Genomic DNA, 18,983 nt, shown 5'->3' with positions numbered 1-18,983 from the left:
CCCCTACCTGAATCTCTGTGGTGCCTTCTCCAGATGGGCGTGCCTCAGTCAGATCCTGCAATTCCCCTCGAAGTTTCATTCTTGCTACATTCACCCTCACATTTTAAGTCTTGTTTCTGGACTGCACCATAGAGTCATAGATGTTTACAGCATGGACACAGGCCCATCTGGTCTATATCGCCCAGTTTCTATCACTAAGCTATCACTTGCCTGCATTTGGCCCATATCCCTCTATACCCACCCTGCCCATGTAACTGTCTAACTGCTTTTTAAAGGACAAAATTGTACCCGCCTCTACCACTGCCTCTGGCAGTCCATTCCAGATGCTCACCACCGTGTGAAAAAATTTCCACTCTGGCCTCTTTTGTATCTCTCTCCTCTCACGTTAAACCTATGCCCTCTAGTTCTAGACACCTTGACCTTTGGGAAAAGATGTCGACTATCCATCTTATCTATGCACCTCATAATATTATAGACCTCCATAAGATCACCCCTAAGCCTCCTATGCTCCAGGGGAAAAAGTCCCAGCCTATCCTCTCCTTATAACTCAGACCACCAAGTCCTGGTAGCATCCTCATAAATCTCTTCTGCACTCTTTCTAGTTTAACAATATCCTTCCTATAATAGGGTGACCAGAACTGCACACAGTATTCCAAGTGTGGCCGTACCAATGTCTTGTACAACTTCAACAAGACGTCCCAACTCCTGTATTCAATATTCTGACCAATAAAACCTAGCATGCTGAATGCCTTCTTCACCACCCTGTTCATCTGCGACTCCACCTTCAAGGAGCTATGAACCTGTATTCCTAGATCTCTTTGTTCTGTTACTCTCCCCAATTCCCTACCGTTAACGGAGTAGGTCCTGCCCTGATTTGATCTACCAAAATGCATCACCTCACATTTATCCAAATTAAACTCTATCTGCCATTCTAACCTCTCCAGTTGAAACAGCTGCTCCTGAGGATTTCCAAAAGGGGTTTTGCCCTTTAAGAACATATCAAATTTGCCTTTAGGGTTGGTTTATTGAGCAGAGTCAGGGTATGGTCATTCTTCTTGCTGTTGGCATGTTCATTGGACTTCAGATGCTGCTGTATAGTGAAATAGGAAAGGAGTATTGGTGTTGCAGACTGCACTTGGAGTAACACCAACTTTTCATTTGGACATCTGGTGCAACTTACATCCAGACATCCTTCAGGAATTTTAGCTTCTGTTGTTGCCATTGTTTACGATCAATCTTTTTATTCTTGTTGACCCTTGATGCATGAAGGGAGTCCGTCGCTCTTTTCCCAAACTGAATGTTCTTTTCAATGAACAGGAGTTTCCTTATGGTCAACTTTTCGAGATGTGCCTCAATTTCTTGTTCCTCGGTGGTTTGGAATTTAACCAGAGCATTCTGGTCATCCTCACTGAATTTTGCTGTATGCTTTTGTCGTACATTTTTGTCAAAGCATTCATATGCCTCTTCCGTAAGCTCTTCATCCTTTCTTTCTCTATCCTGAACCACGTTTTTTTACAGTATGCTGAACCTTTGTCGTCTTGGTCACAGCACTGATAGCTTGAGCCTTGGCCACGGCTGTTTTGAGCTTTTTCAGCAGCTGCTACTTTGTTCCTTTAAGCTTTGGGTTGGGCCTGCTTTGGACTCCGACGTGAGATTCACCTCACCCAGTTTACCTTGATTCGCGGCAGCCAGGTTCTCCCCATTTGGACTGGATAGTTACCTTTAATGACGCAAGTGGACAAGTCTGCAGTCTGTCCATTTAGTTGCACATTTACATTGATACGGCCCCCTCAACAGCGCTGAATTTTAAGACTATGTCGTAGTTGTTCTGGTACCAATGAAACTGCTGTGCCAGTGTCTAACCTCATAGGGGCTGGTTTAGCTCACTGGGCACAATCGATGGCTTTTAAAGCAGACCAAGGCAGGCCAGCAGCATGGTTCAATTCCCGTACCAGCCTCCCCGAACAGGTGCTGGAATGTGGCGACTAGAGGCTTTTCACAGTAACTTCATTGACGCCTACTCGTGACAATAAGCAATTTTCATTTTTGCCAGTTGTCAGTCCAGTAAAGACATGACCCTCAAGTTTGTTGCATTCACAATGGCCAGTATGTTCACAACAACAGTTTGTCATCTGACTGTTAAAACTCTGATTCTTTATCATGTCTTTTTTGTATTATGTGGAGATGCTGACATTGGACTAGGGTGGGCACAGTAAGAAGTCTTACAACAGCAGGTTAAAGTCCAACAGGTTTATTTGGAATCACAACACTCCGAAAGCTCATGATTCCAAATAAACCTTGTGTTGTAAGATATTAATCTTTTTCCTTCTATTCAGTTTTCCATGATACAGTTGGAAGTTATTTCTTTCTCCAATATGTGTTTGATGTGCCCCTTTTTACAATTCTTGCATCTTTTTATTTGTTCATGGGATGTGGGCATCACTGACAGACAGAATTTATTGCCCATCTCCAGTAGTTGCGGTGTGCCCAGTTTTTGCACATCGATGACAATTTTGTACCGATGTGTGCTTGGGTCTCATAATAGTTGCGCTTTCAGAGATCATGACTTTAAAACCTTAAGAGTTCAGTTGCTTTCTGCTAACTTTTTTTGAATAGCTTCACTTCTTAACCCACTTTAGTCTGTCTCTAATGGTGTAATTCCAGACATCAGTATTCAGCTAATTTCTTCAAAGTAGCTACAAATTGGGTGATTGATTCACCATGCTGTTGGTTAATTTCATGGAACCTGAACCTCTTGGCAATGACCATGGGTTTCAGTGAGAAATGGCCTTGAAATATCTTCACAATCTCACCATAAGTTTGAGCCTGGTTTTTCTCGTTGCACCAGACTTCGCAGGAGGTGGTAGAGTTCAGGAACATTGGTACTGGCATGTCTGCTGAAATTTTATTTGCCTGGACAAACTATTTGAATCTTTCAGTTTGAGCTCCAGCGCTTCCATCATATGGTGCCAAAAACTCTTACCATTTTTCCTGGGGAAGGCTTGCAAATGTGCCAGTTTTTAACACTACCTCACTTTTTCCCCCTTTCAAACAATGTAACCCTGACCTCTGCCTGTTCTTTTCCGTGTTTGGAACTCCCACCCCCAGCGCTAACGTATTGTTGCAGGGTATTTGTTAGTTTACTTACTACTCACAGACCACTGTTCTTGAACTTTCCAGGCAGAGCACATTGCAAGCTTCTTTTGATGCTGTTTTCACCAAAATCTGTTTAAATTTTGGTTCCTTCGACGGTTGCTGCTATTGACAGTCATTTGTTGCTAGCGAAGTTTTTTTAGCTGTTGCACACGTATCAACAATGAAGTTTAATTTATTTTTCTTCTGGGAGGCTGCCAATGTGACTCCCTCGTCTCCAGTTTCTTGGTGGTCTAAATAAGAGCTTTATTGGAAAGGTGTTTTCTCACAGGATGCTAGAATAGACTGTTAGCCTACCCAAACTGCCAATGATGTTATGTCACATGATCAAACTCGATGTTCGAACTGGGAACAAACAGCGATTACACAGCTGTAAGGAACTGTTCAAGTTCTTTTAGAATTACCACAAATAGAAATTGCCTGTTTATTTTTAATACTTTTGCTGCTTGTAACAACCTCCCTCCTCCACGAGGAGTAATTTGACGATTCAGTTGCCATTATGTATCATTGTGATAAACAAGGATTGTGACTGACCATTTGCAGCTGACCCCAATTCACAGTACACTTCCAATCAAGTGAAATTACTGAAAAGTCACTATCTGATGAGCTCTGCAACCTTAATAGATGTAATACATTCTCTAACCTACAGATAAATGAAAACACAAAGGGCACACCAACATTATGAATAAATTATTTATTTTCATTTGGAAATGTTTAAAAAGTATAAACCTTTTCAACAATTCAACCATAATTTGTACTTTAAGCTTTTTTGGACTGCATGTAGCTTTTAGTGTTTGCCACAATCTCCAGACTAAAATTTGTTCATAATTCATTAAAAGACTCTTAAGGAACTACAACTGCAGCTTTGCAAGCAGGATGTTTTATACCAATGTAGGACACAAAGAGAAAAAAAATGGACCGGTCCTCACTACAGCTGGGGTTTTCATCACTGCTTGCCCAGCTGTTACAGCCAGCCAACTGTTCAGCAAAACATGACATTGTTCTCCCAATATTTTTTCTCTTTTTTTTTTAAAAAATAAGCAAGGCATCAACTCTGTAAAATCCAACAATTAATAAAATTTAAGGAGTTTTTTTTTAAAATCTACTGCAATTTCAGCTCAAAAAATCTATAAATATTTTGACAAAAAAAGATTAAATTATGAAATTTAAATAAGACAAAAAAAAGTTTAAGCAATGCACTATTAAAGTACGGGATTGCTAGTGTTTGCACAATGAAATGGACCACTTTCAGATCCTGGTTTCAGCGTGACCAGGAAGTCAACAAAAATCAACAGGGTTCAGAAGTCTGGGGACCATACACTGTGAAACTGGAAACACAAGGAAAAGCACCTGCTTTCAGGCATTTTATAGTGGCATTCATACCTTATTACATGGCCCAGTTTAATGACTTTTTCCCTATATCAGAAAACAACCTTAGCAATAAACTGTGGGTAACAGTAGAAAGCCTGCACTGTCGGAACTCCATTTAATAAAGCCATTGTTTTCCACTTATTTAAAACTACTGCATAACCACATGGCCATGCATAGCAGGCAGATGCCAAGAACACCAATGAATACAACTAATATGATTTAGGTGGCAAAGTGCGGAAAAAGATAATGTATTAAGAGTTCAGAGTTAAAGCAGAGTGATCACAATTATTGTAAAGATTAATGCAAAAAAAATTCAAAAACCCTCATCTGCCACCAGTGGTCTGCAAAAGAAATTTTACAGCAAAATAATATCCAACTTACTGTTGCTTTACAAACATCCTTTATCAACTGTTAAATTTTTTAATTAGGTACATTTTGCAATAAAAAATTCAGAGTTCTGACAAAGTAAAGCAACATCAAGGGAAAGCATTAAAGCCAGTCACAAAGTGTCTGGTCACTAATGTTCTGTGATTATCGTTTTGAAACATTGCTGAGTATCTGCTATTCTCCACGTAGAGAGTTCACAATCGTGCGTTTGGAGCTAAGCAACCTACAACACGTGGAGGCACACAGAGTTCAGGCTTACGCCATACTAACTGCCCTCTTGAACAATCTGTGCATCCACCATCTCACACAATGGGCTGAGGTGGCTTTACAACTTGAAAATGAACACAGCTTGGCAGGTGGCTATGGGGGAAGGGAGAGGGGGAAGGGATAAAATGGATTAAAAGACAATGTTACTTAACCTGCTTTTAGCATTCTGAAACACTATATTTAGAAATGAAATGTGCAGATATTGCAGTTCTTCAAATGTCACAGTGTTCTAAGAATAATTAATCCATAGCTCATATCTGTTTAAATTGTGCGCTTAATATTCAGATTACAACAAACAAGGGAATCCCTATGCACCTGTTCTTTTTTTTAAAAAAGCGAAACACTGTCCAAATACATTTATGATACTGGGACTTACTCTGCTATACATTTCAACAATATAGGTTATAATACTTACAGCATTTAAAGGGGAATTAGATCAATCTAAAGAAATATACAGGGAACGAGCAGGAAATGGGATTAGCTCCAATGTGGGGCTAGAACCCATAGCAGCATTAGGGTAGAGCAATGCTGTGCTGTGATTGTCACGCTGGTTTTTAAAAAAAAAAAAACAGCCCCCAGCCAAAGAATGCTTGTTCCACAACAAAAACACGAGCCATGATTCAAAGGACCTAAAATTGTTAGAATTTGAAGTTGAATTGTTTATATTTCCTATGTCAAGTATTCAGTTTATTTGCATTAAGGGTTTAATGCATCAAGAAGCTACACAAATTGATCAATAAATGGGATGGCTTTGGAGAGTACAAATACAGCATATGCCTAATACATAATCGCACCCTTACTATTTATACTCTTAAACATACTGACTTGGCTGTAAATTCCTGCAGGACCACCACCAATACAGCTTTACTGTTGGGTCAAACAATTTTAAAAAGTGAGACAAGCTGGTTCTCTCTCGATTTCATCACCTAGCTTTGCAGAGACTTGAAAGCGATTGTCGTGCTGCTGCAAAGGGCACCATAGAATCCCTACAGTGCAAAAGGAATCCATTCGACCCATCAAGTCTGCACCGACCTTCTGAAAGAGTACCCTACCCTAGGCCCTATCCTTGTAACCCCACCTAACCTTTGGACACGGAGGGACAATTTAGCATGGCCAATCCAACTAACCTGTACATCTTTGGACTGTGGGAGGAAACCAGAGCAACCGGAGGAAATCCACGCAGACAAGGGGAGAACGTGCAAACGCCACACAGAGTCACTCAAGGTCGGAATCAAACCCGGGTCCCTGGTGCTGTGGGGCAGCAGTGCTAACCACTGTGCCCAGTCATCCAGTGACGAGACAAAAAAAATGCTCAAGTCAAGCAAAAGGTAAAGGAATTCAGGCGGCTGGCAACTCCAACTCGCTGATTACGGTTTGGAGGCAGGTGTTCCAACAGCTTTAACAAGAGTGTCTTCAGTTCAAGAAGCAGCCCAAATGCAGTAATGGGTTGAGATCACACATTAGCAACAAATATGCGAACATTCTTACTATTTCATAACGGTAATAGCAATTTTAAATTAGGTTTATCATAGTATTTAAGGTTCAGTGCAATCTTTATTAAAAAACAGCTTTCTCCCCATTCTTAAAAAGTAATTTCAGCAAGGTATAGCAATTGTGTATATAATTAAACAATTAACGTTTTTTTTATATAAGTTAAGCACACACATTAAAGCCTAACAGTAGGATGCAAAGGGCTTGAAGTGTTGGATCTCACTTTAGTGTTGCACAACTTATATGTTTCAAAGGAGTAAATCATACAGAGTAGTGCTGACCAGGGTTTCAAGCAATTGTTGGCTGCAACAAAATGTTTGCAGGTACTAGAGAGGTGCTCTCATTAAACCCATCTTCAAAAAAGTCAACCAAGCTTTGCAAGGAAATTACTTCAATCAAATTTCACAGAAACCTGATCAAAGACTTCCTGAAATTATCACGGTGTGAACAACGGATACAACGTCCTCATTTAAAAACTACTAAAACCATTAGATTAAAATTTGATTAAGACATATTTTAGATTAAATTGAATTGTATGTTTCTGCAGAGGACTATTTAATCTGTAATTTAATAAATTAATTTCAAATTCATAGATACAAGAGGTATTTTTTAAACTTACGAAATTAAAAAATTTCTTTTAAAATACTTTCAATTCAAAACTGTTCTGGTCTCACTATTCCAGGCTCAAATACCATTAGGAGTTTTAGTACTTTTAGTGCATGGTGAAGTTTAAGTTACACACATACTCGGATATAAAATATTATAAATTTATCTGCACGTTCTTCTTGTGAGCTTTTTCCAACATAAGTTCTTATATCCGTATTTATAAGGAAAATTATCTAGGTAAATTTCTCAGGCTCTAATTATATCTTCTTCTCCACGTGGAGATATTACAGCATCACCACCGGCAGGAGGATATAATTACAGCCTGACTCGTTTCACCAGACATTTCCATGTGGATGCAGGAATTTATAATAGGAACATTAAAAGGACGTAACGTATAACTTTAAAATGGGGAATGAATTTGATTTGCACAACCTGGCCCAATTATCCTCTTTCAGCTGGAGTCTACAATTGGTCTTGACTCAACTTGTGTAACACCACAGGAGATCGACTAATGTCATGAATCAACTCTGCTGGTTTTTCTTTCAAATCCCATTGCAGCCAAACATGTCTGAAGCGTTGGCTTTGAATTTCACTTTCTAAAATTAATACACCCTTAACTTTAGCTTCAAACTATTTACTCCATTTAATTAGTTGTACTTACTTAACACTAAAGCATTTTATCAAAATGTACATTTGACTTCAGGTATGTTTAAAAATTTTAGGTCGTTAAAAAAGGCACTGTGTCTACATAGGAAATTGACCAGTCATTAAAAAAAACTGAAAAATATGACCTTTCAAAAAGAAAACTCCTGCAAGTGTTGAGCTCAAGAGTGTAACATGACAAAGGGGCAATTAAGTGATGCAAAGACATATTTGCATGTGGTAAATCTTCAGAATCTACCAGTTCCCCTGGTTTTTCAAAAATTTGCTCTCCCTTGAAGAAGTGCATCTTAATCTATGTTACCCACAATTGAGTGCCGAAGCTCTTTTTTTTTTTAAAAAAAAAGTCACCCCAAAACTTTGCAATATTCCCAAATCTTAACAGACATTTATAAATGTACAGAGAGGGGCAGCACGGTGGCACAGTGGTTAGCATTGTTGCCTACGGCGCTGAGGACCCCGGCCCTGGGTCACTGTCAGTGTGGAGTTTGCACATTCTCCGTGTCTGCGTGGGTTTCGCCCCCACAACCCAAAAGATGTGCAGGATAGGTGGATTGGCCACGCTAAATTGCCCCTTAATTGGAAAAAATAGTTGGGTACTCTAAATTTATTTTAAAAAATAAATGTACAGAGAGATGAATTAACAGTGGTGAAAATACTTTTGTTATATTTTATACAAAAATAAATCAAGGAGCTATGGAGTCTGATAATGGAAAAAGTATCAGGTCTGGTGATTATTAAATCACAACATAAACAGAGGAACATAATGAGAAAGCACACTTATGACTTTCTCCGGAAGGTGGTACCTGGATCAGTCAAGCGGTCCATTTACTAAAGCCATCATCATTAAGTTCGGACAATAATAAAAGTCTGGGCCTAGAAACTTTAACACTACAACAGACCAACACACCTGCATTGCATTGATTCAATTTTGGAAAAAAAAATTCTGTTGCTACAAAATTTAGTTACCATTCTGCACAATTCTTTTTTTTTTTATACAGTAGTAACAAATTAAAGTTACTGACTTTTTTTATATATACAAATAGGCAGGTCAGTGGGACTGACCTTGACGAGAGCAGCCCTCCTCCGCAGTCCCACTCTCTACCCCACCCCCTCCCCCTTTAGCGCTGGCTTCACAATGCATGATAAGAAATGCCATAAGATGTACTTTTCAGTTATAAACACAGTGAACATATTTACTGTACAAGTACTCTGCATCCACAGCTTCGCTGCGTTTTCACCACACGCAAGGTATGGTTAACACTAACCCCACCCCTACTAAAATGTACACTGAGCCAATAGATATTTGCTGCTCTCCCTCCCCCGACTTTATAGCAACCTACTGCAAACTTTTAAGACGATTATAGATATTTTAGTACAACAAATGCTTTAAAGCCGGAAGGTAGTATACACCTTCTTGAAAAATTTAAAAAAAAAATACAAAATATAAGACAATTTATACAACATTTAAAAACTTACAATAAATTAAGATGCAGGCATTTTTGGATAACTGCCTGTGGCTTTAAAACCCACTAAGCAATTAAGGAGGGCATCCTGGGGTCCTTCTGACCCAATTCCAAGAATCCCTCCGAGTTCTCCATGAGTAATGTACGCTTCCCTTCCTACCGAATCCTGCTCACAATGACCCTCTCAAATGATATCCCTTTTCCAAGAGTTAGTCCTGGATCCCTCGAAGCTCCCTTGTGAGGTCTACAACATGCTTGTGATGAAGTTGTACAGTTGCGTCAGCACCACAAAATGAACAGGGAGGCAGGAGCGGCGGTCCTGGGTGGCAGGGTCACAGGTCAGCCAAGAAAGAGCGTTGTATTGTTCTAGAACAAACCTGCAGTTGAAAGGGATTTTACAATTTGAAACATACACTTATGGGAAAGACACTTATGGGAAAGAAGCAACAATTAAAAAAACATCTAGGGCGCAATTTTCTGACCATGCTGCACCAGCAAAGCAATCACAATGTTGGTCAGTGAAAGGCAGAGACCCTGCTCCCAGGATCTACCCGGCTCGCAACACCTCGCGAGATTCAACAAAATCCCTCAATGGGCAGGACCTGTTTTTGTCCAATCTGCATATTAGAGCGAGGCAGTAAGCCTTACTTAAAAGGTGCAGATTTCCAAGGAACCCAGGCATTTTGGATTCAATCCCTTCGCCTCGGGGACCTTGTGCGAGTGCCGTTTGGGACCTAGCTTGGCTGGTGATGAGAAGGGCCCTCCCCGTCAGATTCTTCATGTACACCCGAAGGCTCAGCACCGTTGCAGGCTGCCCTCGGAGTGGCTGTGGGGGAAATGAGACTGTCACACACCTCCTTGTGGAATGTGCCTTTGCAAAGGAGGTCTAGAGAGAGATGCAGTGGTATTTGTCAAGGTTCATCCCGAGCAGCTCTGTGACACAGGACTGTGCTCTATGGACTGTTTCCAGGGGGGGACACTGAGACAAACATCAACTGCTGCTGGAAGGTCATCAACTCGGTGAAAGACGCTCCTTGGTCTACCCAAAACTTGCTGATCTTCCAGTGCAAAGAATTGTCCTCGACCGAGTGTTGCAGACTGGCACATTCCAAGGTCCAGGACTACGTGCTGAGGGACGCACTCAAGCTTAGGGCAGCTGCCGCCAAGGCGCAATGGGGAAAGACCAATGTGTAAGGTCTTACCAGTAAATGTACACCGAGGGGCGGATAACAGTGTAAACCCCCCTTGGTCTGGGTCATTAACACTCCAATGTATAAAAGAAACATGACAATGTAAATGTTTAAGAAGGAATTGTAACGTAAAGAGCGATTGTGTGTGTAATGTTATCAAAATTGAATGGAAGAAAGTCAAGGGAATGTGTAACTCTGATGGAAATGTACAGTCAAGACAATTCAAAATGTTCTGTACTGTTTATGATAGATTTTATGAATAAAGTATATTTTTGGGGGGAAAAAACTAGTCCCCACAAACGAGGACCACGCAGAACGGCACTTGTGGGGGCTCCCAAGGGGATTGGAGGCCCCCAGCTGCATGCCCTTTGGGAGGTTGGTGCCACCTGGCAGTGCCAGTCTCGCACTGCCACAGTGCCACACTGACATTGTCTGCATGCGCGCAATTGATGTGGAGTTGCCGGCGTTGGACCGGGGTGAACACAGTAAGAAGTCTTACAACACCAGGTTAAAGTCCAACAGGTTTGTTTCGAATGACTAGCTTTCGGAGCACTGCTCCTTCCTCGGAGGTGAATTCACCCGAGGAAGGAGCAGCGCTCCGAAAGCTAGTGATTCGAAACAAACCTGTTGGACTTTAACCTGTTGTTGTACGACTTCTTACTGCGTGCAATTCACAGCCGTGTGTTGAGGCTGGGGGAAGGTCAGAGATTTTTTGGGGTGGCCTCGAAGATCGGGACGCCGTTTTCACTACAACGCGGAGTTCCGGTGAGCATAACTCCCAATTGTAAAAACAGGCCTGTGTGCAGCCTCAGCCACGCATTCCCCGTTTAGGCCCCTTATTCAAAGCGAGGCGCATTGAATAGCCAGATGTTTCTTGACACTGCGAGTGCCGGGCAACACGTGGCTAAACACGCTCATCCAGGAACTCGGTTCCCTTTTGGAAAGATCAGGCCCGTACAAACTCAAGAATGTCTGCCAGTGGTGCAGTGGTTAGCACTGCTGCCTCACGGCACCGAGGACCCGGGTTCGATCCCGGTCCACTGTCCATGTGGAGTTTGCACATTCTCCCCGTGGGTCTCACCCCCACAATCTAAAGATGTGCAGGGTAGGTGAATTGGCCACACTAAATTGCCCCTAAATTGGAAAAAAAGAATTAGGTACTCTATTTTAAACAAAACAAACTCAAGGATATCTGAACTCTGTAATCTGTTAAAAAAGCAAAGTTTTACAAACTATGTTTTGGGACTGTGTCTAAAATGAAAGGGGTCATGCAACCTTTACTGAAGTCTATCAAACATCAGGACTGTTGTTTGCTAGAAGAAGGCGCAAGATGTTCACACGTGGAAATAATGAGGGACTGAGAAATATCTACATACAAACTGCACCCTCCAAGATTACTTTTAATTCCAGAATAATGCGGCATCCCATACCTGAGCACATCAGAGGTCTGGTTTGAATCAAGTGGGTGGGAGTGCTTACTATGAAGCAACTCATCCGAATGCACTGAAGGCACATGGAGGTGCAACGAGGCCTGAAAGCCAAGAAGAAATTAAAGTCCTGTAAATTTTTACATGATCTACATCAATGGTGTCACTGCACTACTATAGCTTCCACTAGATGGCAGCAGTGATTGCCAGCAAATCATTCCTAAAGTAATTACAGTGCAACATTTTTTTTAATATTAGTGATTTCAACAGAAGTTACTAATTAGTCCTTTAGTTTCATTTAACTATTCAAATTAAATTCTAAGATTCCAATTTAAAAGTTTAATTCCTCCACCATCAACCTTTAGAGCACACTAGCCAGGAAACTATATGGTATCGCTCTTTGCTGAGATTCCAAAAAGCAAAATACTTGCACTCCACCTATTGTATCATTCCTCGAGAGGTGTTAAGATGAAATCTCATGCTCTTTGTTCATTCCAAAATGAGAGAGATCATTACCTGGCCCCTTCCTTTTGGAGGATTTCATCACAACGTATGTACCACCCAGACAACTCTGCCTACTCACTTGCTTCACCCTTAATCAACTTGATTATTGTTCCAAATTTTTGAACAATAAAAACTGAACTGCATAAGGAGGGGTTAATTTCAAAACAATAGTTACAAGGAACACGATTTATTAGCAGATCTCAAAAGTATTGTGTTGTCAAAGAAAAATACACTCCTGGCAATAAGCCTCTGGGGGATAAAAATACATATTTTATTTAGTAGTTAACCAGGGATGAGCGTTCACAATGGAGAGCAACTTACTGCTCCACACTAACTAGCAGCAAGTGTCATCTGAATAGTCCACAAGGTTTAACGGTGAACTACTGCACAGTCCAAACTGACTTTCAAACGCTTACCCCAAGTTTCCACAAAAAAAGCTCCTTGCAGAAAGTGGCTTGGTTTACCTTGAGGAAAAGCGGACATTGGTTCTGTGCTTGAGGGCAGGCCGACCAAAACCAGTCAGGAAGTGGCCCAGCCTTAGCTGTCGAGACAAAATATCCTAATGCCAGGGGCTGCTGCAGAATGGTTACTTCATCATGAGATTCCTGCCGGTCTGTGCACTGGCCCTGAAATATTAAAAACAACAAATTAGTTCTGATAATTGACAGATTACAGCAGGTCATTTGTGGTCATTGCTACTTTATAGGATGAAGTGACTCTACGTTAGGTTTTCAAGCAAGTGAATAACTCTGGGTAAAATGTCTGTACAATTGAGTAGAGCAGAAAGCAGAATAGAATTTTCACTGTCCATCCCTCAAGAAAGTTGTGACGATTGTTTCTTATTCAATAGATGTGGGCATCACTGGCTGGCACAGCATTTTTGCCCATCCACAATTGCCTTTGAACTGAGTGGCTAGTTAGGTCATTTCAGAGGGCTATTAAAAGTGAATCACATTGCTGTGGATCTGGAGTCACATGTAGGCCAGGCCAGGAGAAGGTGGCAGATTTCCCTCCCTCAAGGAGATTTGGTTTCATGGTTATTAGACACTTAGTTCCAGATTTTTATTCAATTCAAATTAACCTTCTGCACGTGGTGGGATTTGAACCCGATCCCCAGAACATTACGCTGGGTGTCTAGATAATGGGTCCAGTGACAATCCCATTTTGCCATCAACCCCCCCCCCCCCCAGTGCTTTTAGGATGAAGATGGGGAATTCTAGAATTTTGACCCTGGAATGATGAAGGAGCACGATAGCACAGTGGTTAGCACAGTTGCTTCACAGCTCCAAGGTCCCAGGTTCGATTCCCCGCTTGGGTCACTGTGTGCGGAGTTTGCACATTCTCCCCGTGTCTGCGTGGGTTTCCTCCGGGTGCTCCGGTTTCCTCCCACAGTCCAAAGATATGCAGGTTAGGTGGATTGGCCATGATAAATTGCCCTTATTGTCTAAAAAGGTACGGTGGGGTTACTGGGTTACGGGGATAGGGTGGAGGCATGGGCTTGGGTAGGGTGCTCTTTCCCAGGGCTGGTGCAGACTTGATGGGCCGAATGGCCTCCTTCTGCACTGTAAATTCTATGATTCTATGAGCAGTGATATACATCCAAGTGACTTGGGGTGAGGGGATTAGGTGACGATGGGTGTTCCCCTATCTTTGTCCCTCTGGGTGACTGAACTCATCGGTTTTGGAGGTGCTGCTGAGCAAATCTTGTTCAGTTGCTGCACCACATCAAAGAACAACAAAGAACAAAGAAATGTACAGCACAGGAACAGGCCCTTCGGCCCTCCAAGCCCGTGCCGACCATACTGCCCGACTAAACTACAATCTTCTACACTTCCTGGGTCCGTATCCTTCTATTCCCATCCTATTCATATATTTGTCAAGATGCCCCTTAAATGTCCCTATCGTCCCTGCTTCCACTACCTCCTCCGGTAGTGAGTTCCAGGCACCCACTACCCTCTGCGTAAAAAACTTGCCTCGTACATCTACTCTAAACCTTGCCCCTCTCACCTTAAACCTATGCCCCCTAGTAATTGACCCCTCTACCCTGGGGAAAAGCCTCTGACTATCCACTCTGTCTATGCCCCTCATAATTTTGTATACCTCTATCAGGTCGCCCCTCAACCTCCTTCGTTCCAGTGAGAACAAACCGAGTTTATTCAATCGCTCCTCATAGCTTATGCCCTCCATACCAGGCAACATTCTGGTAAATCTCTTCTGCACCCTCTCTAAAGCCTCCACATCCTTCTGGTAGTGTGGCGACCAGAATTGAACACTATACTCCAAGTGTGGCCTAACTAAGGTTCTATACAGCTGCAACATGACTTGCCAATTCTTATACTCAATGCCCCGGCCAATGAAGGCAAGCATGCCGTATGCCTTCTTGACTACCTTCTCCACCTGTGTTGCCCCTTTCAATGACCTGTGGACCTGTACTCCTAGATCTCTTTGACTTTCAATACTCTTGAGGGTTCTACCATTCACTGTATATTCCCTACCTGCATTAGCCCTTCCAAAATGCATTACCTCACATTTGTCCGGATTAAACTCCATCTGCCATCTCTCCGCCCAAGTCTCCAGACAATCTAAATCCTGCTGTATCCTCAGACAGTCCTCATCGCTATCTGCAATTCCACCAACCTTTGTGTCGTCTGCAAACTTACTAATCAGACCAGTTACATTTTCCTCCAAATCATTTATGTATACTACAAACAGCAAAGGTCCCAACACTGATCCCTGTGGAACACCACTGGTCACAGCCCTCCAATTAGAAAAGCATCCCTCCATTGCTACCCTCTGCCTTCTATGGCCTAGCCAGTTCTGTATCCACCTTGCCAGTTCACCCCTGATCCCGTGTGACTTCACCTTTTGTACTAGTCTACCATGAGGGACCTTGTCAAAGGCCTTACTGAAGTCCATATAGACAACATCTACTGCCCTACCTGCATCAATCATCTTAGTGACCTCCTCGAAAAACTCTATCAAGTTAGTGAGACACGACCTCCCCTTCACAAAACCGTGCTGCCTCTCACTAATACGTCCATTTGCTTCCAAATGGGAGTAGATCCTGTCTCGAAGAATTCTCTCCAGTAATTTCCCTACCACTGAAGTAAGGCTCACCGGCCTGTAGTTCCCGGGATTATCCTTGCTACCCTTCTTAAACAGAGGAACAACATTGGCTATTCTCCAGTCCTCCGGGACATCCCCTGAAGACAGCGAGGATCCAAAGATTTCTGTCAAGGCCTCAGCAATTTCCTCTCCAGCCTCCTTCAGTATTCTGGGGTAGATCCCATCAGGCCCTGGGGACTTATCTACCTTAATATTTTTTAAGACACCCAACACCTCGTCTTTTTGGATCACAATGTGACCCAGGCTATCTACACCCCCTTCTCCAGACTCAACATCTACCAATTCCTTCTCTTTGGTGAATACTGATGCAAAGTATTCATTTAGTACCTCGCCCATTTCCTCTGGCTCCACACATAGATTCCCTTGCCTATCCTTCAGTGGGCCAACCCTTTCCCTGGCTACCCTCTTGCTTTTTATGTACGTACATAAAGTCTACATCCTGTAGACTTTACACACAGCAACCAAATGCAGCAATGGTAGAACGAATGGCTGCTTAAGATGGGACCAGATAAATCAGGAGGTAGTGGCATGGTGGTTGTCTCACTGGACTAGTAATCCAGAGACCCAGGGCAATGCTCTGGGGATCCGGGTTCAAAGCCTGCCACAGCAGATGGGGCAATTTGAATTCAACAAAAACCTGGAATTAATAAGTCTAATGATGACCAAGAATCCATTGTTGCTTGTTATAAAAACTCATTTGGTTCATTATTGCCCTTTAGGGTAGGAAATCTGCCATGCTTACCTGGTCTGGACTGCATGACTCCAGGTTCACAGCAAAGCGGTCAACTCTTATCTGCCTCCCTCAAGGGAAATTAGGAATGGAGAATAAATGCTGGCCCAGCCAGCGACACCAACGTCCCATAAACAAATAAAAAACAGAACTGGGACACAAACTTCGCATTTTACAGATCAGCTATCCACTAGCTATTCCTTTACGAAGAACCTCTCCATAAGCCCTACTTCACTTACACACTCTCGGATATTTTCACACCACATGTAAAGCATTATAAATTGTGAAGTGATTTTAAAACAAATGGAATGGAAACAATAAGATCGGTGATGGACAACTGCAATATTTTAGCAACAGTCACAATCTTGCTCTTCATCTAAGTTTTGTTGTTTCTTTCAAAATATAACCCCAGAGTATGAAATTGCACAAGTAATCTGAAAGCACTTGAGAAATTTGTTGTCAGAGTTTCAAACTTTTTCATGAGCTATACACAAAGGAGCTAGAAAATGAGAACAGGTATTAAACATGGCCTAGAAAAATCCAACATCTTAAGGGAATGAAAGACTTGGAAATTTCCGGTAGAATGCTTGTGGTATTCAGAATGAAAAAGGTTCCAATCCTGGCAGATTTCCACTATCTCCTTGTTAACATACAGACCCAAGTCTCTAGTTAGCGGAAACTTTGCCCAAGGCAATTTAATCACACTGGAATTTGGCAGCTGTTACAATCTTCTGATGCCATTAAATGTTAGGACACATCGTGGATCCATGGAAAAAAAGGCAAACTGTAAGCAAGGGAGGGGGTCAGAAAGGGAAATGGAGACGATTGCAAGGAAACCCAGAAGAAATTGTGCTTCTCTGCCTTGAAAGAAAGCAACGAAGACGATGTTATATGAAAAGGGTACATCCAGAATAATGACCCTGGCTGTATTATTAAGAGGCAGAGAGTCAAATAGAAACACTGCAAATTATGGACAGTCAGCAAGAAGCTAATCTTTTCACAAAGGTTAATCAAAACCATTGTTGATTGCCTTAAAACCCCATCTGGTTCACTAATGTCCTCTGGAGAAGGAAATCTACCACCTTTACCTGATCTGGTCTACATGTGACTCCAGTTCCATAGCAATGTGGTTGACTCAAAAAAAAGCCCTATGAGGTGGAGGACAGTTAGGGGTGGGCAATAAATGCTGGCCGAACCAGCATGCCCACATGCTGCAAAGTATTTTGGGTTTTTTTTTTTAATGTGGAAAGCTCCTCCAGGCAGGGTGGGTAGAGCAAAACTTTGGAATTATTTAAGAAACATATTATTGGGGAAGAGAAGAGAAAGAGAAAGGCAGCAGATTCTTGATGAACACTCAACAGCACTGTGCGTGCACCTACACCTCAGAGACTGAGTCTTTGATGATGGCTGCTCAGCACTACCTTCTCAGGGGCAACTCAGGATGGGCAATAAATATTGGCCTAGTCAGCGATGCCCAACTTAAAAACAAAAATGCACCTGTATCCTCTGTATTCAGTAAAGTGACTTACAGAAGCATTGCCTGAAAAAATGTTTTTATAAATAGGGTGGAACGAATGTGATGACGGAACAGCCTCACCTTGCCAGTGTCACCACCGTGTGGGTAATGAGAGCCTGGTGAATGTACCGGCGATGTGGATGGAGATGCTGGCAGGTTAATTATGAGATCATCATCTGGGTCCAGTAGTTCAAAGATCCCCATTTCCTCTGCAAATCAAATCAAAGGGAGTTCAGTAAGAGGAGTACAAGATTCAAAAACAAAATGCTCAGCATTATCGGTGTGACCTCTTGCAGCAATCGACTCTGCAGTGAAAGTTTTCAGTTACTAGAAACTTGAAGTGACACGACTTCATTCATCCCAGCCCAATTTTTAAAAAGTAGATCAAAGACAGATGGGCTAGTGCGAAGTTCAGTTTAGTTATCACCAGCAGTTTGTGGACAAATAGTTCAAAGCAACACAAGATATTCCCAAAATTCTAGGAAAACTCAGCAGGTCGAGAAACAGAATTAACATTTCAACTCTGTACGACACTTCTCCAACATCAATTATCAATCTCTAAGTATTCCTCAATCATCAGAAACATATGCAGGATTACAGCATTTATAAGAGCCACTTCTTAAATGCTGCATTATATAATATGTAGATAAGACAGGCAGAATAGTTGGCCAAGAAGGAACAGAGAGTAGGGATTAATGGGTCCTTTTCAAAATGGCAGGCAGTAACTAGTGGGGTGCCACAGGGATCGGTGCTGGGACCCCAGCTATTCACAATATATATTAAGGATTTGAGAGAGAACAAAAAGTAACATCTCAAAGTTTGCAGATGATACCAAGTTGGGTGGGAGGGTGAACTGTGACGAGGATGCAGAGATCCTACCGCATGATCTAGACAGGTTGGCGAGTGGGCAAATCAATGGCAGATGCAGTACAATTTGGATAAGTGTGAGGTTATTCACTTTGGAAGCAAAAACAGGAAGGCAGATTACTACCTGAACAGTTATAAATTGGGAGAGGGGAGTGTGCAGCAGGACCCGGGTGTCCTTGTGCACCATTCGCTGAAGGTAAGCATGCAGGTGCATCAGGCGGT

General features: G+C 42.1%; 1 protein-coding gene across 1 annotated transcript in view; it reads right to left on the bottom strand.

Moving 5' to 3' along the window:
* Window positions 1-3,832: 3,832 nt before the first annotated feature.
* The window catches only part of med13a (mediator complex subunit 13a), a 214,355-nt gene continuing 199,204 nt past the window's right edge, over window positions 3,833-18,983 (bottom strand). Inside the window, 4 exon segments of the mRNA XM_072469928.1 lie at window positions 3,833-9,778; window positions 12,022-12,122; window positions 12,987-13,148; window positions 17,976-18,103. Of these exon segments, the coding sequence (XP_072326029.1) occupies window positions 9,646-9,778; window positions 12,022-12,122; window positions 12,987-13,148; window positions 17,976-18,103 (524 nt within the window). The 3' untranslated portion in view covers window positions 3,833-9,645.

This window comes from Scyliorhinus torazame, chromosome 12 (genome assembly GCF_047496885.1).
Source record: "Scyliorhinus torazame isolate Kashiwa2021f chromosome 12, sScyTor2.1, whole genome shotgun sequence".
NCBI classification, from domain to species: domain Eukaryota; kingdom Metazoa; phylum Chordata; class Chondrichthyes; order Carcharhiniformes; family Scyliorhinidae; genus Scyliorhinus; species Scyliorhinus torazame.
This window is presented reverse-complemented; position numbering and strand designations above follow the sequence as displayed.